The sequence below is a fragment of the Ambystoma mexicanum genome, chromosome 8 (genome assembly GCF_040938575.1).
Source record: "Ambystoma mexicanum isolate Mex_15411 chromosome 8, UKY_AmexF1_1, whole genome shotgun sequence".
NCBI lineage: Eukaryota > Metazoa > Chordata > Amphibia > Caudata > Ambystomatidae > Ambystoma > Ambystoma mexicanum.
This window is the reverse complement of record NC_090929.1, coordinates 1,293,128,239-1,293,149,243: the sequence shown is the minus strand read 5'-3', so window position 1 is coordinate 1,293,149,243 and position 21,005 is coordinate 1,293,128,239. Positions and strand designations below refer to the sequence as shown.

The window sequence follows — 21,005 nt, the reverse complement described above, 5'->3', positions numbered from 1 at the left end:
GTAGAATGGATTCCAATCTGTTTTCCAAGATCTATGAAAAGGTTTTGGATCCACATTCAAAAGAGCAGTAGAGTGATAGGAACCACATTCTTCAAGGTCTTTCACTTATTTGCCGATCAATCGGATTATCGATCAGAGGAATTAAAACGTTTTGTGACATGTGATAAACAGTTTGGTAAATTGTTTGTAAAAAAAAGAGGTTGGTAAGGACATATATTCTTGTTCCTTCATGTGTAGAGACTTTAAAACTAGTACAACCTGCACTGGTCCAATGGATACCTCCAGCCTGTCCTGTCCAGAAGAAAGGTGGGAGGCTGGGATTCAGCTATGCCCAAGAGAGCTTGATCACTTGATAGCTCAACTGTGAGGTTTCATATGTTATTCACAAAAATCTCCCAGCTTCGTCTCGTATTATATTCTCCTTGGTGTCCATTAGTGTTCAAATGGTGGCTTGATTTACTTTTGCTTTTAGGGAGTGATCCTATAGTGTTAGCTTAAATAGTTTTTCTGTAGAACAGGCATATCAAATGTAAAGCAGTATTTTCTGCCATATTAATTCCCAGTGTATTTCTTTGACCTCTGAATGCATTTAATTTACACAAGATTCTATTTATAAGCAGTCACTATGGTCAGCATCACAAATCAGCCGTAGGATTCAACGCTCTAAGTCTAGATTTCTAGCTCTTGCCAGTTCTCTCCCAAACGCCATGATCTTGCTCCTAATCACAAAATTAAAAGGCATCCCAGCTATTGTTATGGGCACTTGCGCCATTGTTGTTAAATTACAAAATAATCTTTGACTTGGTCTCCTCGATCATTATTCAAGGTCCCAGAGAAGTTGCTTAGGAAGGCTCCTTACCAAACCAGTTGAATCTCAGGGCATAAGAGACTATCTGACCAGACAGCGATCCGCTATGATGATGTTTGCCCTCGCTATGGTGTGTAGCAAGGTTTTGGAAATAATGATCCAATAGCTTGTAGCTTAGAATGTATTTTTAAAATGTATTTATTGCATTAAAATTGATCAACAATTTTTTAGCAAAAGCAGAAGAAAAATAACAAAAGCAAAAACAAACAAAAAGAAAAGAAGAGTAATCCTAAAAGCAATCCGAGCATTAGGAAATTCTACTCACTGCTTTCCAAGCCAAAAGAAGAAGATGGTGATTGCTGTGAATTGTCTTGATCACCTGGAAGTTGATAACCAGAGGCAAGAAGTTGGCAGATACATAGATATAATCAAGGGTCGATGAATGGCCCAGATTTTCCCATGTCGGTTGAGAAGGCGAGTCGCCACTGAAGTTGCCATTAAGAAGTGACATTGCTCTAGAATCCATCAAGGAATTCCATAGATTGCGTCTTGCATGTCGTGGGTCATCGTAGTTCCAGCCTGGTTCTTTGTTTTCACTAAGTCCGGTAAATTTAAATCGCCACACATAATAATGTACTTCGACTGCTGGGTGATGAATGCGTGGTCTAGATGTTTACTAACCTGACTTATGAATAAATCATCCGAAATCAAAGCTGGATTCCAATAGACATTAATGATTGTAATTTTGCTCAGGTTGTTTCGGCCAGCAGAAAAATCACATTCAATCACAATCTCTTGAATAAGGTGGTTCGTTGAAGCAGACTTCAGGAGGAGCCCTGATTTTACTGCTGTGAGGAGACCCGCCGAAGGGTAACCGACAGCCCCCTTAGTTGCAGGTCTAATTGACAGCTCAAAGCAAGCTAGTTTCTTCATTAGCCAGGTCTGCTGGAGACAATGTAGGTCGTACTCAGGTTTATGTCGCTTGGTCTTAGTAGATGGGAGAATCCCCTGGTGTTCCCGGAGGCCAATTTCACAAATTCTGGCTGGCGAGACTGACGTTTTAGTCGAATAATGGTCTCGGCATTGTTCGACTAAGTTGCAGCTGGGTTGCCAAAATGACTTGTTAGGCACCAGTGCACTTGCCAGCCAAGACCCATCAAATGCTGCAAGGGTCGGCCTCGTTAAAGGGTCCTTTACGTTCACATTACCCACCTGCCTGGTAGACCAATTTGCCTGGAAGGTGATGTTTAATTTCAGTTCGGGGCCAGAAGGCACCCTGTCCAGATTCAGGGTATCCAGGTATGGTAAAGATCTCCCAAAGCCAGCTAGCCCTTGTCTCCCTTGATGTTGGATTATGACTATGGTGTGTGTAGTTTTAGAAGATGGGCATGACTTGGCCTGGCTTCATCTGTGGAATTTGCACTTCTCAAGTCAAACCTCAGCATCAATAGACTCTCTGTGGAGTCTAGTAACATATTTTTGACGGCTGGCGAAGGGATATGGAGAAACACTGAATCCAGGCATTTCTTATCATGAAATTCAATAAGTTGGAGGTAAGTCAGACGTAGCTGGTGTAAGCTGGTGATTGAATGGACGAGTTCCAGGACCAATCGCCGGTTGAGTACGAGAGTGTTCCTGTGGTCCAGGACTCTCCAGTTTCAGAGAGGGGGTCAGGGGGTTTACCCGCCTTAGCCTCACTTGAACAGAATCAGGATAGGTCCTGTTGATATCTTGAGCTCTTTCGTGCTCTGCCCTGCTTTGGCGTGCATCATAGGATTCCTGTTGTGTTGGTTGTAAAGATGGTGGTGCGTAAGATTCCGGTTCCTTTACGACCACTAGATCGTTAGTTCTTAGACTGTCTTTTTTCAGCCATATATTCGAATACCGGGGAGGCTGGCGGCTCCATGGTTATTTCTGAGTGAGCTTCTCTTGCTTCTGTGCTGGCAGGATGTAAGGCGGGCACCTTTTCTCTCTTCTAGAAGAGAGGATGTTTCCTCTATTGAATAAGTTGAGAGTTCAAGAAGAGTCTGCAATGTAGGACTCAGCGTAGGTATTGGTGCAGGGGCAGTTACGCTGGGTGCCTGCATGTCAGCAGGTTTGGCTGAAAGAGACCCCGCTTGCTTGGTTTTCTAGTTTAGAGACACCCTTCTTGGGGCTGGTTTTGGGGGACCTCCCCCCTGACTCAGAGGGTTTAAGTCTCGGTTGATGATCTACTACAGTATTTTTCCTATTACTTTTCTCTCTTTTCCTTGAAGGCGCCAGTTTTTGTTGGCTGAAAATGGGAAAAGCCCGACTTCCTCTGGCCCCTTCCCCTTCAGCTAATACTGCAATGGTTTGGAGTGCTGCATCAGTGCAGGACCATGGACCGTTTGCCACATAGTGTGGAGGTGTTCATCTTCGGGGTGTGTTGGGGGGGCTGGTGAAATTTGGTAATCCAATGTCAACTGGGGGGGGGGTGCGTGGATTGTCTGCACAGCTTTAGAACTGGTTGAGCCCATAGTTTGTGTTGCTTGAGAGGTCATACTTAGACCTGGGCACCTGTCCTCATTTCCTGTGATGAAGCCTCCAAGAAAGATCAATTTAGAATGAGTCATCGCCAAAAGCGTGGTGTGATCCTTTAGCGTTTCGTTCACTTGTTCGTATAATTTAGTGAACGGTGCTAAGGCTATAGTCAAGGTCGACATAAAAGAGAAGAGGTCAAGTTTGTCCTTGCGTGTTGATGCATTAAGCGAAGGAGGCTTTGGTGACTGGTCGATATACACACCTCGTGGCTGGGTTTGCTCGAAAGAAAGTAAAGGTGAGTCAGGGACAACAGATTTCAATGTGTACATTGAGTGTGCCTCCTCATCCAGCCGCTGTGTGCTTGGTTTTGGTGAGTCTTCATCCGACCTCAAACCTGATCCCTTCCGTGCTGATGAGGTACTTCCTTAGTGCAAGCCCCACTGTTTGGCAAGTCAAGTGCTGACACTTCAGGCTCTTTTTCGCTGGTGGAAGGACATAGATGGACGGATGCCCCCATCAGACCAGTTAGACGACTGGCTGGCGTGTAGTTGGTGTCACAGTACGGACAGATTTTACCTGAGACCAACGCCAGCGCTGGTTCCATACTTTTAGTGGACTCCATATCAACAGCAGGTATAGTCCTATCACTTGTTTTTTCCGGTGGAATTGTTAATGAGGATAGTTTAGGCTTAATAGTCCTGTGTTGAGCCATAAAGTTGAAAGGGACGATGATGTTAGGGTCCAGAGGAATGTCCTCGTCTGTACATGGCAGGACGTTGGGAGGGCAGCCCCAAGCCTCCACACCTCCCAGAATGTCAGCTTACGAAACATCACCCGCATTAACACCAGATGTTAGGGCAGGCTGATTTTAAGTAAATATCGATGGAACTGTTGGACTCGAGGGTGGACCTCGCAAGTGCAGTCTATGATAAATGCAGGGATTTTGGACATAATTGTAGATGGTTACGACCTTGGGCGGGCTTTCTGGACCTGTGAAAAGAATTGGCCTCCGAATTTGCCGATGGTAGGAGCATGAGGTCCTTGGATAGCACCGTAGGGGTGGCGGGTTGTTACAAAGAGGCGAGGGTAGATCGACCTCTTGTTCCTCTCGCAGGGGCCCCAACGGGACCGGGCTCACACCAGAATTCGAATCAGTCGCTGCTTTTACCAGCCCCTGAGTTGGGCTCCCCTGCGTTGGATCCACCATAGGTGAAGGGGGTGATAGAGTATTTTTGTTGATGTCAGGCGACTGGTTGTGAATTTGAGCCTCTATCAGGACTGGCAGACCAGGAGTCAAGATTAGCAAATCTCTCCCCTCTACATTCAATGAATGACCAGCCGCCTGTGGCGCAAGTTCCTTGAGGAGGCCCACCTCTTGGAGGGGGCAGGTAAGTCAGTGTAGCCTCCAGCTAGACCAGCAAGTGGGTTGTGTATGGGATGTGGAGGGCGTGAGGCACCCACCAATGTAGAACTAGATGCAGGGACATGCTGGATAGTACGTGGGCTCAATTCAGGGCGCAGCCTGGTCACAGGAGATGCCACTCCTGCATCACACAGGGCGTCCCTCAAGGTTTGAAGAGAAAGAGGGGCTGGGATATTTCTATGGCTCGGGGTTGCCAAATATTCCAGGGCCCGTGGCGGATTGAAGGCAGAGTTGGTGATACTTGCAAATGAAGACAGAAGGTTACTCACCGCCTGGTCGGTGCGCTCGCCGTTTGCTGTACATGGCTTGGTGGGAGTTGGCTGCTGACACAGTTGGGGCAGGCTTCTTTGCTCGATGTTTAAAGCTCCTTAGATGCATCGCCTCGTCCATTGGCCGCTGGACACCAGACACTCTGCAACACTCCGCCATGCTTCGCTATACCTTATGGTTTTGAAGGTAGCGCGCGTGGGCGGAAGCGGAGTCCGGTGAAGCATGTAGTGAAAACAGACTTAACAAGCAGGGTAAAAGTCAGTGAAAATGCACAAAAAAAGAACAGGCTCAGCGAGTCTCAGCAACATAGCATCTTGTAATCCGCATGTAAAACAAACGAGAAGCAGGGTCTGTAATGACACCAGAGACTCTGCATCACTCCCGTATTAACATTGGATTAAAAAAAGCCCTTTTGTGTTTCATATTATGCATGTCATGTGTCAAAGACCTCTAAAATTTTACATTTTCACTTAAGTGTGCCTGATGCTTGCTTAGCTTGTGTCAGGGTACACCAGGGCCACCATCCCAGCTTCCACAGCTGTCCATCAGCTCTCCACCCTCACCACTAGGCCGCCATGATGAATCACACAGGCCGTGCTCCCCGAAATACACTATGCTCAGTTCACGGATCTCCTTCCTTCAAGGCATTAAATACAAACCGGTGAATCTGCTGGGCCTCAGAAATCCTTCATGTTTTCCTTTCTTTTTGATGCCTCCTGTAACTTCAGCTGAAGTTCTTTGGATAGGTCACATTAAATGAGTTTTAATAAAAACATCTGCTACCTTACAAATATTCTTTCTAAAGTACATATTTTCTGAAATCTAAGTAATTTCTAATAATGCCACAGACAACATGGTATGGGAAATAATTTATTTAACTGTGATAAATATGAAAGTAGTAAGGCAATGATACAATCTGAGGACTATAGAAGGTGCCTTTAAAGGTCAAGCAGATGACGCCAAAAGGTATTAAAGAAGTGTGTGTAGAGAGGTCACCTGTGTCCAGTGTGATGAAGCATATTCTAAATCAGGGTTGTCCAACTCCAGTCCTTGAGGACCAGAACCATATCAGATTTTCAGGATAACCTTCATTAATATTCATGAGATAAGTTTGCATGCAAGGATTCTAAATGTATGCACATTTTTGCTCATGAATATTAATGAGGAATATCCTGAAACCACATAGAAGAGCAAGTGTTACACAGCATATACAGTATATACAAAGGTTACATAGTCTAGTCAGGCATTACAAAGTAGTGGGTAAGGCAATACAGTGCAAGTCAAAATAAAAAGAATCCAAAGCTGTGTATTGCTACACAGCAAGCCCAGATGCACTCAAATAGGGAAAAAGATATCCCTCTATTTCTATTAAAATTAATTAAACATTTGGTGCCAAAAGAGGCGTAAATTTTACGATGTGTTAACAACGTGTGAACTTCTCTTATTTGCAACAGAAAGGGTCATTTAGAGCATTTGGCAGTATTATTCAGGATAAAATATACAGTCATAGAGGTCAAACCGATAGAACAATCAGAACGAAAACACTAGAGCTGTCTTATGGATTTTAATCTTCTGAGTCCAACAAGTCGTACATTAGTAAGCAAACAGTAGTACAATCAGTGTTCCCTAGGTGTGACCCGAATAAGACCGACGTGTTTCAGTTCATGGAACCATCTTCAGGGGATAGACTTCATTTTTATTTTCATAAACATTAGATTCTAACACAGTCTCTGTGGGGTAGGAAAGAAAAAAGATATTTCAATAAAAACTCTCTGATTTACATGAAGTCAATTAACATAGTGAGACGAGTCAGAGTCACTAACCTTGCTGATATAAGTGCCAGGAAACAGACAGGTAATCCAGACAAGAAACAACGGATAGCCAAAAACCACAGTATGTTGGGGTATCTATGGAGGTAAGGACAAAAGTTAAGCTATTAAGCCCACCAATAACGGGCAATCAGTCCATAGTGAAGAGAAAGAGAGATTTAGAATATAAGTACAGACAGTAAACAATGACAGACTACGACAAATCGTTAGGCATTAGCCCGTACGAACAAATGCAAGTAAACTGCATGAACAAGGGGAATTGGAGGCTTTAGAACACTGCACAAGTGCAGCAACACATACCGGTAAGGTTTAGCTGTACAGTGAAGTCCAAGGTATATAATAAAAGCGAGTACAATAATATAATACTAAAGTCTCAACCAAGCGAGGTACGTGGACCAGGTTATTGCAACGTGTAACTGGTTTCAGGGAAACAAAAAATGCATACCTTCCAATGCGAACACGCAATGAACATCTCGCCGCTGCAGTGCGAGCGAAGTAACTGAGCTTCCCAAAACTACAGCGTCGTCTTGGTAACCCCGCGCATGCGCATGAGAGCACCAAAAGCGACGTCCATCTTGGTGTGGGCACCAACGAGTGCAGCGTTGCCAAGGTAATGTAACAGTAAACAAGAGTGACACACTGAAAAGGGACGGGGCGGTCTCGAGCAGTCCGGAGAAAGGGCTGCACATAACAGCTGTTAAATGACAAATGGTCATTAAGAGAAGGGCAGTACGTGTCCAACATAAGACCTAGTCAAGGGGTTAAAATAACGTGTGCGTGGGGGCAACAACCGTAGTTCAAAGGAACTACGGGGTGCCCCCACGGCGCGGCAAGTGATTAATCATGGCGATCGGTCAGCAGAAGCTAACCAGCATCGACAAAGGTAAGAGAAAAGGTCTAAAAAACCCAAAAAGGGACGGAGACAGTGATCGACAACAATGGAGGAGTCTAATCTCCATGGGCAATTCAAGGAGGCCACGAGATGTATGGAAACGTAGAGGAGAACTCAAAGCCCTGGGCGCGGGCAAGCAGCCAACAACAAGGCAGAAGGGAGAGTCAGATTCATGTCAGAACTTGAAGAATAGCTGACAAGGAGACATCACAAGTCGGAGGAGAACTGAGAACATCGGGGAGGTAAAAGGTCAACAGTCTACCTCGATGAGAGGTGAGGAGGAGCTCAACAAAGCAATGGGGTATCAAATGAAAATACATCATGCGGTAAGTACCGCACTGGATGGTACATGTTGTCAAATTTAAAACACACAAACAATAATGATCGCAGAGTGTGTGAATGGTGCTAATTGGAGTGACATATTAATACAAGCAGAGCATACTAGTTTTCAAAGAGACAACAGGTTTATACAAAGCACATAAGGTCGAATTCTGTATTCATGCCACTTGGGCTTAGAGAGTCCAAGAGTTCAATCCATAAAATCTCACGTTGCAATAGTTTACGCTGCACATCTCCACCCCTGCTTCCTGCTGTGATTTGTTCCAAGATAACACATTTCAATTGAGCAATGGTTTGACGTGCTTCAGAAAAGTGTAGTGATACTGGTGACTTGCGACTCTTAGTGCGGATATTAGATTTGTGCTCAGACCATCTAACTTTGACTTTTCTGGTCGTCATGCCTACGTAGTATAACCCACAAGGACATTTTAATGCATAAATAACATTTTGGGCATCACATGTGCAAGAATGCTTGAGAAAAATAGGTTTGCCAGAGTGGGGGTGTGATATGCTGTTGCCTTTAATGATGTTGCTGCAGTGCTGGCAATTGTGACATGGAATAGTCCCCTTAAATGTTTTCTGTAGACTGGGAGATGGAATTTCAGCTTTGACAAGGCTCTTACGCAAGGACCTACTGTTCCTGTAAGCAAAAGTAGGAGGTTCATGAAACAGTTGTTGTAACTGTGGGTCCATTCTAAACATGCTCCAGTTCTTTTTAATGACCCTTTGGATCTTCATACTCTGCATAGAATAGGTAGTGACGTAGACAAGTGCTTCTCCCGGCTTGGGGGGTTGTGGAGTCAATAGTGTCTCTCTTGCAGTGCTCCTCACTTTGTCTGCGACTTCTGTGATTTTTGACTGGTTATACCCTCTAGATGAGAATTTGGTTTCCAATTGTCGTGATTGACGTTCATACTCATTGGTCTCAGAGATAATCCTTTTGTAACGCAGAAATTGACTAAACGGGACACCATCGACAGTTCTTTTCGGATGAAAGCTTGTAGCAAGCAGCAGGCTGTTTCTATCGGTCTTCTTAGTGTAGATCCTTGTCTCGAGAGAGTTATTACTGGCATATACCTCCACATCCAAAAAGTGGATGGTAGTGTCGCTTGTTGCTGTAGTGAACTTAATTCGAGGATGAATTGAGTTCATTATTTCATAAAAGTTTTGCACTTCTTCTTCCGGACCAGACCAGATTCCAAAGATATCGTCAATGTATCTTAAATATAGTGGTAAATTCCTCATCCATCTAGGTGAACTGAGAATGTTTTCGTGCTCCAGGTAATACATGTAGGTGTTAGCGTAGCAAGGTGCCATTGCTGCCCCCATGCTAGTTCCACAAATCTGAAGGAAGAAACTATCTTGGAATTTGAAAAAATTATCAGTAAGTACTAATTTAAGTAAAGTTAGTACAAACAGTCTGTCACCTTGACATTGCTCTGATTGGAGTAGGAGCCATTCTGTTGCTTCAAGACCAGCTTCGTGTGTGATGTTAGTATAGAGAGATGTAACATCCATGGTGAACATCACATCCCTTCCACTGACGAATTGCACATTTTTAAGTTTGTGCAAAAAATGCATAGTGTCCTTACCATAAGTCTTCGATTCCTGTATGAGAGGTTGCAGGATTTTTTCCAAGTATTGAGCCAACGGTTCAAGGAGACTCGCAGTGGCTGCTATAATAGGACGTCCAGGTGGATTAATCAATCTTTTGTGTATCTTGGGAAGTATGTAAATAACTGGCATGATGGGATGTTTGTTTTCCAAAAACAGGCGTGTCTTTTCTGAGATGACGTCATTGGCTTCTGCCTCATCCAAAATCTTCTTGATGAGGGATCTTACTGCTTCAGTAGGGCTAATGGGTACTTCCATATATGTGTCATGGTCATCAAGCTGGCACTCGATTTCATCGATGTAATCCTGTTTATTCATAAGCACTAATGCTCCACCCTTATCTGCTGGTTTAAAAATGATGGTTTGATTATCCAGGAGATTTTTAAGTGTCTGCCGTTCTCTCAAAGAGAAATTGCCTTGTGTATTATTTTTAAACTGAATCTTCTTCAAATCCTGTAATACAGTTTTCTCAAAAGTAGAGAGGATATGATTCTGGACTGGGGGGTTGAAGTGACTCTTAGGTTTCAATTCAAGATATTTATGTGATTCCGTAGTCATTGTATCCTCATCTTGTGAGTCAAAGAAGACTTTAAGTCTTAACTTTCTCATTAGTTTTGAAAAAGTCTATTTCCTCACGAAGCAAAGTACTATTGTTATTGGGAACAAAGCATAACCCTTTCTTGAGGACTTTCAGTTCCATCTTGGATAGCTGGTATGCTGAGATACCAGTCAAAATAAAAGCCAGAGAGAGTGCCGGACGGATATAGGTACAGTAGAGGAAATAGATTCCTGTCAGGAAGCTACATTTGTGGGTGTCCATTGAGATCAAGTTCATGGAGCCAGCGTTTCGCGTTACTCCTAAATGAATGGAAGGAGGGTTCTGATCTAAGGGAAGCAGGAAGCGTGTTCCAAAGCTTGGCTGCCAAGACAGGGAAACTGGAGCCACCTGAGTTTTGGAGCTTGAATCTCGGGATAGCCATGGTATGAACTTGGGCAACTCTGAGTGGCCCTGTGGAAGTATGTGAGGAAAGTCTGTTGGTGAGGTAGGCTGGAGTGAGATGTGCTCTTACTTTATGGTTTGGAGCAAGTGTTTTCAAGAAGATTCTGTACTCGACTGACAGCCATTGCAAGTTGCATCTGGCATCCGATATGTGGGATTTCTTAGAGATGTTAAGTGCAGCCCTGATAGCATTGTTCTGTGTTACTTGCAGCTTATTAATGTTTTTTTGGCAGATCCCTAAGTAGAGGGCATTGCAATAGTCAATTTTAGACATAACTAGGGTTCTGGCAAGCGTGATACAGTTAGCTGTTGTGAGGAACGGCCTGCATGCAGTGATCAGTTTACTGGTGTATGCTGAGGCTGCTACCATAGAAATCTTTTCTCTAGTAAAGTATAGTGTGGCGTCAAGGTAGATACCAAGAATTTTCGTGTTATTAGAGACATTGATGGTGTTGCCATCGATAGTGAAGCATTTGAAGGCAGTGTCTAGCTTGTTGAGTCTGGTGTGAGAACCAAGGATTAACAACTCTGTTTTTTGTTGTTTAAGCAAAGACTGTGTTGTGCCATCCAGGCTTGGATTACTTGAATAGATTTCGTTGAGAGCTATATTGTCTATTGCGTGGTCTCCCGTGATGGGAACGAGTATCTGGGTATCGTCAGCGTAATTGGTATACGTGACACCCAGATCAAGTATGTGGAAGAGAGGCTTTGTAAAGACATTGTACAGTGTAGGGGAGACACATGAGCCTTGTGGCACCCCACAGAGTACTGGAAAAGGTTCAGCAGAGGCTGCTGGAGAGAAGACTCTTAGTTCTGTTAGCAAGGAAGGATCTAATCCGTAATGTGGCTGAGTCAGAGAAGTGTGCAGCTGTTTTCAAGAGCTGGCAGAGAGCTTGGTGACTGACCAAAGCTGCTGATAGGTCAAGTAAAAGTAGGAGGGGTAGATTACCCTCATCTTTTATGTCTTGGATTTGTGTTATATGGTCAATCAGAGCAGTTTCCGTACCGTGTCTGGGTCAGAAACCTGATTGCCCGAGTCCCAGAAGATTGTTAGTTTCAAGATAAGCCTGTATTTGCAGGTAGGAAGCCCGGTCTAGTATTTTTAGTAAGAAGGGAACCGTTGTGATGGGCCTGTAGTTGGATGGGTTCCCAGGGTCAAGTATGGGTTTTTTGATTAGGGGGATCATCCAAGCGGCTTTTAGGTTGTCGGGTACAGTTCCAGTTTTGAAAGAAGCATAGATGAGGTTGGTGATGAAGGGAGCGAGATTGTGTGCAGCTGCTTTAATAACATGTGCAGGGCATAAATCACCTTAACAGTTGGAGGGTTTAAGCTTCCTGATGATATTTCCCACTTCCCATGTTGACAGGGGTGAAAAGCTAAATGGTTTGCAAGGGAACACAGGTATAGTGATGTTGTGTACTGCACAACATTCCAGATCTAAGAGTAAGTTGCATTTTTTGGCGTTCATTTTTGTTTGCAGCATCGATATTTTATCAAGTAGAGCCTTCTGGATGTTAGTACACCATAGCGCATTCGTGATACATTTGTCAGCGGGGGCAATTGGAGATTCCAATTCTTTAAGTATCTTGAACAGTTCTTTAGTATTGGATTCAGCTTGTGTGATACGTTTATTATAAGTATCTTTTTTGGCGAGAATAATGGCTTCTTTGTAGTTGGACGAGGCTGTGGTCAATGAACATTTATTAGCTACAGACAGGCAGTTTTTCCAGTGTGCCTCAGCAATTCATTTAGCTTTGCGCAACTCTCGTAGGTGCGGTGTAAACCAGGACATAAGGTGGGGTTGAGGTTTAGCTTTGCGCGCCTTTAATGGGGCAATGGTATTTAATGCTTTCAGTATTGTGTGGTTGTAAAGATCAACTAGGGCTGTGGGGTCTGAAGAAGAGGGATGCTATTTAGAAGGGGAAGAATTATAGGGAGGAGTTTGTCAGTGGTGATGTCTTTCTTGTTCCGAGTGTAGGTCTCTGGGGCAATAATTGGACTAGGGCAGTTAGTTGTGGCTTTGATAGAGAAGGTAATTTTGTGGTCATCTGACCAAATTCAAGGTGAAACAGATATTAGATTGATGTTGCAGTTTAGGTCAACGAGCCAATCAAGGCTTCTACCTTTGATGTGTGTGGGCTCGTGAATATGGTGAGTATAACCAAGATCAGATAAAGCACTGGATAAGTCAGAAGCATTGGTATCCAAAGAGCCTTTGAAGCCAAGATTAAAATCTCCAAGTATAATGCTTTGCGAGTTGGGTTTGGCATTAGTGGAGATAAGTGACATAATGTCCTCAGCGAATGTAGAAATGGGTCCCGGTGGTCAGTAGATAAGATGCACTGTTGATGTGTGGTTGGGTGTTAGAGGCAATTTAATCAATAATGATTCAGCAGACGTGATTTGGTGGTTGGGAATAGCTCTAATATCGATAGTATTCTTAAATATGAAGGTGGTGCCGCCTCCTTTTGCTAGTATTTTGATAATGCTGCCACCTGTAAGAAATGTCATGTCATTACATATGTTTTTTTCAAACACATAAAAGCGTGCAGTGTAAAAAAAAGGCTGAATTCCAAAACATTGCCTCATTTACCATTACCCAACTATTCGTAATGAGGACAACAGTGTAGTTCCAAACTTTGATGCCTTCTTCTTGTGCAGGGACTGAGACGCCTGCTGTGAATTCAGCTGCTTGACACAGCTTTGAGGGTGGCTAATTTCCTGCATGCCTAGGAGGCAGCATCCCAGATAGTCAATGTTCTTGCGCATAGCCAGGTTTTAAGCACTTTTCTTTAGAGAATTGCGTTCCAGGGCTTAGTGGTCAAGATTGCGAATTAGTTGCCTCTTGGATAATTGTTTTTGTAATGTGGTATCGAACAGAGAGGCTTCACATCTGGGTCTTAGATACTTTTAGATCCCTACTGTATGATTATATTTCAAAAGAATTCTGCCGTAAAGTGCCTTAGATTTAAACCTGTGCCCAAATGCAGTCAGTGTAGGGTTTGCAATCCTGATGTGAAGCCTGCTCGGCAAGCACTGCGGTAGTCTGCTTGGTATTCTCTGCTGCCTTCTCTGAAGGCACCCTGGAAGGTCTTAGCAGACCTGGTTAGCGTATACTAGAGACTCATCAAGGACTTGGAAAAGGCAGATGAGGAAAGGCAGAATGCGTGTGATGTCTCGTAGGTGGGATGCAAGTAGTAGGACTATTGCACATCAGCATGCTTTTCTAGCTTGCCATTGTGCAGCTTCTAGCAATTTTACTAAACTAACACTGACCTATACCAAAGATGTAATTGATTACATATTCCTCAGAATGTCGAGAAAAAACATTTACAGAAATGAGATTTAGCTGCAAAATATGTTAATTAAAAAGTGTAAATAAAGGCTAGGTTCTAATGTTGCTATTATCTTTGAGCACATGGACTTCGTTATCTTAAGAGACTGCACTACTGCAGAAAAAACACTTCAGTTTCCAATGTTCCGTGCTGTACATTAAACGAGAACAAAAACTAGACCCTCGTGTGAGGCCATGAGGTGGTGGGTGAAGTGCAGTGCGAAGAGTGTGGCTCATCCGGTGCGTGAATGTTTGAAGTATAATTGGAGGTTTGACTACTATAGGGACCGGTGAAGGAGGAAGGGGGGCATTTTGGGATTTCATATGTGGGAGAAAGGGGTGAAGTGGGGTGTAGGCGAGTTGTTGGCTGTGACGGTATGGATTTGGTGAGATGGCCGATGTGGATGATGGGGTCTCCAAAGGTGTGTTTAGAGTTGGCGAGTGTGGTGTTGGGGAAGCGAGGTTTGCGGGGTGAGATCAAGGCTTTGGGTCAGGCATATGTGGAAGGGAAGGAAGGATGCAAGGTGTTCACGGACGGTTCGAAAGATCCTGTGTCTGGGAGAGTGGGTATGGCATATTATTTGGAAAACACTGGGGAGTATAAAGTGGGGCGACTGACGAATGATGTGTCTATTTGTACGGCTGAGTTGTTGGAGATTGCATTGGCGATTGATAGGGTGTGCGAGTTGGGGTATGAGAAGGTGGTGGTGTTCTCAGATTCATTGAGTGGGTTGCAGGCGATTGTGGCAAGGGATGGTGATAGGAAGGATGTGATTTTGGATATCAGGAGGAAGATTGATCAGTGTGTGCCTGGGGGAATGGATTTGGAGTTGGCGTGGGTCCCCAGTCACAGTGGCATTTTGTGTAATGAGTTGGTGGATCTGGCGGCGGGTGAGGGTATGAGGAGGGGAGCGGTTGATGTGAGGTTGACTGAGTGTGGATGAGGTGAAGGCTGCGATGGTGAGACGGGTCATGGATGAGTGGCAGGAGAGGTGGGTGAGTGGGGTGGAGGGCAGGTGGATGTTTGGTGTTCGTGGAAAAGTGTCGGTGAAGGTGGATGCGGGGAGTCTGGAATGGAGGAGGGGGGAGGAGGGAGGAGGTGATGCTGAATCGGTTGAGGATAGGGCATGTGGGGCTGAATGACTGTCTGGTTCGAGTGGGGAAGCGAGAGTCGAGGAACTGTGCGGTGTGTGGGGTGCCTGAGACTGTGGGACATTTTTTGCTTAGGTGTGAGAGACATGTTGGAGAGAGAATTGATGAGGGTTCGGTTGATTGTGCTAGGTGTGGCTGAGCTGAGTGGGAGGACTTTTCTGGGAGGTGACGGGGCGGTGGGAGGAGTTGTGAGTTTATGTAAGCTAAGTAATGATTGGTGGGTCTGGTGCGCATCATCCTTTAGGATGGGGAAGCGCCTGTGTGGGTCCGCCCACGCCTCCGATAATTGAAAGAAAGAAGAAAGAAAGTTGAATGTGCTTTGCATAAAAAACCTACTCGCTCAAATCCTCAGAGAATACTTCTGTTGGATTGCAATCGGAGAAAAGTGAACAATGTGTGCTGGTGACGTCCACCTTTTCTTTGTCCAATTTGAACAGTTGGGAGCAACTTGTTCCATAGTTCCATAGTCAGCTGCAACATTCTTCATCACCTTTCTAATAACGCAAACAATGATTGTGCTCTCGTGAAGATCTGGGGAAAGCTAACGTTTCGCCTGTTCTACAGAAGCTGAACAATTAACGCTCACAGTATCTGCACATTGCTGGTGGGGTAAACCCACAAAACCTAAACCCTTCTTCAGATTAAGGCAGCCAGATACATGAGCTTATTTATACAAGTTTCTCCAGCTTTGCTCATTTAGTTCCCAGCTATTTTTCATATTCACCCACAGCAGTGCAGAACACCTGAAGGCTTGCCCACACCAACCAGCCACAGGCACAAGCCTTGGAAAACCAACTGTACAATTGTGGTGGTCATTGATGGTTTCCGCCATGAGCATTACAATAACATCGCCATATTCATGGAGTAAAGGGCATAGAAACCTTGGCAGATCCCAGATTTCCACATCCTAAACAGCATGAGTAAGGTGATGTACTCATCTAGCTGAACAAGTGCAGACACTGCACAGGCTCACCATCGGGCAGGCTGTTTCCTACAGACCATAATGTGAGGGCTTTAGTTCAAACCCTCAGAGCTGGAGGGGGAAAGTATATGGCACTGTATTTTGAGCACATGTCTATTCCTCAAAGCGTGGCTGGGAAGCAAAACATTTGCAAAGCCGTAATATCTTTGTCACTACTCATAAATCCCAGGCTTTCGACCTAACATTAGCACTTTTTCATGACCATATTGTTAAAAATCCACCTCCCGTAACTACATATGCACAATGACATAATGAGCAATTGAAGAACAACAATTTAGTCACACTACATGTATCCGTTTCAAATAGGGCCGGTACCTTGTTCATTTTGAGCAGCTGAAAGATGCTGGCGAATCAAGACATCCATGTTCCTGTTTATACAACAACCTTCTGCAAAGACAGTGCATAAATATGATGAAACAATGGAGGTGTCCATTTATGTACTTTTTGCATTTTCTGAAGGACTTTTTAATACAGTGCCCATATGCTTTAACACCATCCATGTTCTTTTTTTGGCTTATACACATTTATTTTTTTATTTGTGTATCGTGCTTGGTTTATTACAAGCCATTCACGAAACCATTGCATACATAATAAAAAAGATTAAAGCAATACATTTGATTAAAAGAAAAACAGAAAAAATGAATGTAAGGCAATACATTTGATTAAAAGAAAAACAGAAAAAATGAATGTAAATGAATGAACAAACAGGCAAGACTTGAAATCACATGCACATGCAACTCGTATGCAAGTAATCCATCTGCCTTCTCGTTGTACCTTCAGCCCGTGTCATTTCTTGCAATGTAAAAGCCTCAAGTGCAAGCTTTCAAGCACCACCTGTTGAGCTTTGTTCGCCGGATCAATTTATTCTACTCCGAAAAGACTTCCACTATTAGTTCTTCCCCCCGTAAGTAGCCATTACGTTCTTATTTTATCCTAGTGCGCTAATCGACCTTAGCCTATTCACTGCTCAACAGTTAGCAACTTGAATGATGCATCATGGAACCTTATTAGGGTGAAAACCTGGCCAAACTATTCCCCTTATAACAATCAACCTGCATTCAAATTCGTCAAAACATACATTGAGCAAAACCAGTACATAATACATGCTGAAGTAGAGCAAGTACAATTGAGAGCAGACCCCCCCCTCCCCCACACCCCCAGCCAGAGAGATGTGCATATACACAGATCCTGGGTTGGGCGAGCCAGTTCACAATTATAAAATGACACCATTCTGTCTACAGCAATACACCTAGTCTCAATCATGTACGGCCCAAGCTCTGCAAGTACAGAAATAATATGCATCATGCCTGCGTACTACCCGCCTATCCAACCCAAACTCACACCTCAAATGAATCATCAGCGGTCTATTAAAAAACATGTGAATTCATTGGCATACCACAAACCAGATTTTCGATGCATCCCAATAGTCTACATGTCCCTTACATTTGAAAATCAGAGAATGACAACGTCATTGCCTCATCCTGTGGCAGAAAACTTCTAGAATGTCCATTCCTCCCCGCTACAAATAGCTACGACAATTGAGTCACTCATCTATTCACAGTAGGACCAGAGTACATTTTCCATTCCTAGACAATAGATTGCTGCCTGAGAACAATAACATTTTTCACAACTTTTACTTTCTAAAGAGGAGTGCCCTCCCCAAAGAGCCAGAAAGCCCCATAAACTTACACCTAGAAGCGGTTCGTAGTGTGCATACATTTGGGCACACCAGATCACCCAGGGTTCTTCAATGTCTATATTGCTGCCTTGGAACGTGTGATTGCCACTTTCACTTCTAACTTCCAGTGTTACGCGGATGACACACAACTATCTTTCAGGCTACTCTCAGCTGCCTCCTTCTCCTCACTTATATTGGACTGTCTGTCCGCTATCCATTCATGGTATGCTGCAAATGACCTCTGCCTTAACTCCAGTAAGACTGAGATCGTTTGCATTGGGACGCCTGCTCCCGCTTTCCCACTTTCACAAAGGGTGGCTCTGCTTGGTCCTGCGCCAGCACCCATACGCGAAGAAAAAAACATTGGGTCATCTTCAACTCCACGCTCTCCCATCTCTGACATCACAAAAAAGTCTATCAGCTACACCTCCTCAGAAGTACTCTACCTTTTCTCACTTTCCCCCAGTGGGTCACTGTCTCTAGAGCCTTGGTTTGCTCTAGGCTGGACTACTGCAACAACCTCTTCCTCAACCTCCCTTCTTTGGCCCGGTGCCCACTGCAACTGATCCAGAACAGAACTGTGAGACTTATTCTTGGTCTCAAGCCCATGGACCGCATCTCTCCGGTGCAGAAATCCCTTAACTGGCTCTCCGTGGCTGCAAGGATCAAGTTTAAGACACTCTGCATTGTCCACAGGGTTTTCTGGGGCCTGGCACCTACCTACCTGCAACGCTGCCTACCTAAATACTGTCCCCCACGAGCCCTCCATTCATCTACCTTCAACCTTCTGCGATTGAGCCAGTTCGCCAAGCAGCGATTTGGAGGGTGATCACTATCCTCAGCAGGTGGCTCCCTATGGAATAGCCTCCCTGCCTCCCTCCGTCTTGAGCCTGAACTCCGTAAGTTTCCGAAACTCCTCAAGCCCTTCCTCTTCTCTTCTTCCTTTGCTCTCCCTTTATCCTGCTAACCTAGCTCTCTGCTCTCTCCATCTCGCCCTACTCTTCCTTACAGCTTGCTAACTGGCTGCCTGGTGTACCTCAGTCTCACAGGCCCCGGGCACCCCTGCCAGTGCTCTCTCCTACTTGCCTCAGGGCCCTACAACCCCCACCTCCACGCCACTAAGTAATAACACAAGAGAGTGGCTCTCCCTGCACTTACCCCATTCTTCACCGACTGGATGCACTTGGACCTCCGCCTCCCTGTTACGGTCTGTGCACTTGCACGATCCAAATGCAACATGCCTGAAGATCGTTTGTCTGGTCTCCCCTGTCTGCTCCCCTAATTGCACTGGTAAAACTGCAAAAATCATTGTCAGGCCTATTTGCTGTTTCTCAATTGTTAAATGTATGTTACGCACTTACTCTGTCTGTGCAGACTATTATCATCTCACAATTTCAGGGACTCGGAGCAACTGTTGTGTTTTCCCCTTGTTCCCACACTCCTTGAGCGCTTTGAAACACTTCCTGTGTATAGGCACTATATAAATAAACAGTTATAATTACAATATGCCCCATTGTACCCAAGATGTACGCAAATGTCAACACGTCGGCACATCTTTGAAAGTGATGGCATACAATTATAGAAAACCTTATCATCAGGAGAATCTACCTTACATGCAGATATGGTATGCTGAGGTAGACAAATCTTTGGAACAAGAAGGATGAACAAAGGTGGACCCATTTGTACATTTTGTGGACATGCCCCTTTGGGATACTGTGGTGGCTGATGTAAATCAGAGCTCTGATCTTGGACGCCTAAAGCCTCCAGAGCAATCACCTTTGGGCAAGGCATCAGGAAGGGGCAATCCTCGGTCCGCAAAGAGAAGTAATCTAACCACTAGAGCATTTTTTGTTGCAGAATTACTAGTTTCTTCCTACTGATTTTCTGCACAACATTCCGATATTCATGTCTGGTATGCCAGATTATGGGCGATGCTTACACATGAGAAACTCACATATGCCTTGCGTAATGCATTACCTGAATGTGCTGCCATATGGGGTCCCTTTTGAAATATGTCAAAACCCAAAAGAAAGATTTTCCTTGGCCAAATAGACTAAGGGCTTCAAGTCTTTTTGCCTACTGATCCATTATATAAATAAATACTTAGGAAAGGACTTGGATGTAGAACACGTAGTATGTGAGAAATCCGGGTTACTGTTTGGGCTTCTACCTTTTTTATATCTCCTTCTGTATATTACTTGCACTTCTTTTTGGAATATAGTAAGACTTGCAGGACATTCAAGTGAATCGATGGTCAAGTCACCTGATATAAGTGACCCATTATTCCCCTAATTCCTTGGATAACATGCCCATTTTGGAGCCATCCGTTCCCAATAAGTATGCAATCCAACTAGTGCGTCCATCTCCTTGCCTGAAGATTAACGGTTTTACCTTAATGAAATACTTCATAGATCTTTTTTAGTCACCTATTTAAACTGCGTCCTCACCCTATTGAGTTGTCTTCAGTACTTGGTTTAGCCTTTGAGTTTCTGTTTCTGTTTCTGTTCTAGGGTCCCAATTTCAGCAAGATGTTAAGTTTTCTGTGCCCTGAATAATTTTGACGACCATAGACACACAAGTTGGTGACATTTTCCGATCAACATACCACATTGGAATTCAAATAGTTATATCAGCATATTTCTACACAGCCAAGTTGTGACACCACATCACAGGAGGTCTTGGAATAGATGTGTGTGTGTGTGTGTGGAGGTGAAGAAATCTTGTTCTATATAACGCATGTTGTGGGATATTGTGAACCATTCCAATGTGCCCCGCTGCATCACTTTACAAATGGGGAAAGAAACAGCTCAAAATAAATGCGCCGACTCCTGTGCGCGCCAAAATCTGCAAAACTGCATTTTGGTCACAAAAAGCTGCACACCCTGACACACAGTCAGGGGGGTGAAAAGCAGAGTTCTCACTGCAGGAGCATGCCAGTGGGTACTGTTACATTCAACATGGAGCAAAGCAGCAGAATTGTGCTGAACACCGAAAATGCCTTTTCTTTGCAACCTTCAAAAGTGCTGTTTTTGGCGCTAGATCCATTTATGTCCATTGAATCAGTGAGATTAAAAAGGGTACTGAAATGTCAAGATCATCCAGTGTGGCTCAGAGGAACCGGGCCTCATTGACTAACAGCAGTTATGAAATGTATCTAAGGAAAAGGCAGTCCAGGAACATT

General features: G+C 44.2%; 1 protein-coding gene across 3 annotated transcripts in view; it reads right to left on the bottom strand.

Moving 5' to 3' along the window:
- Positions 1-21,005, bottom strand: part of CFAP46 (cilia and flagella associated protein 46) — a 2,698,259-nt gene that overhangs the window by 2,583,980 nt on the left and 93,274 nt on the right. For all 3 annotated transcript variants that reach the window (XM_069611407.1, XM_069611408.1, XM_069611409.1), the window contains exon 2: positions 16,462-16,533. In XM_069611407.1, coding sequence (XP_069467508.1) covers positions 16,462-16,510 — 49 coding nt within the window. In that variant the 5' untranslated portion in view covers positions 16,511-16,533. The remainder of the gene's footprint in view (positions 1-16,461; positions 16,534-21,005) is intronic.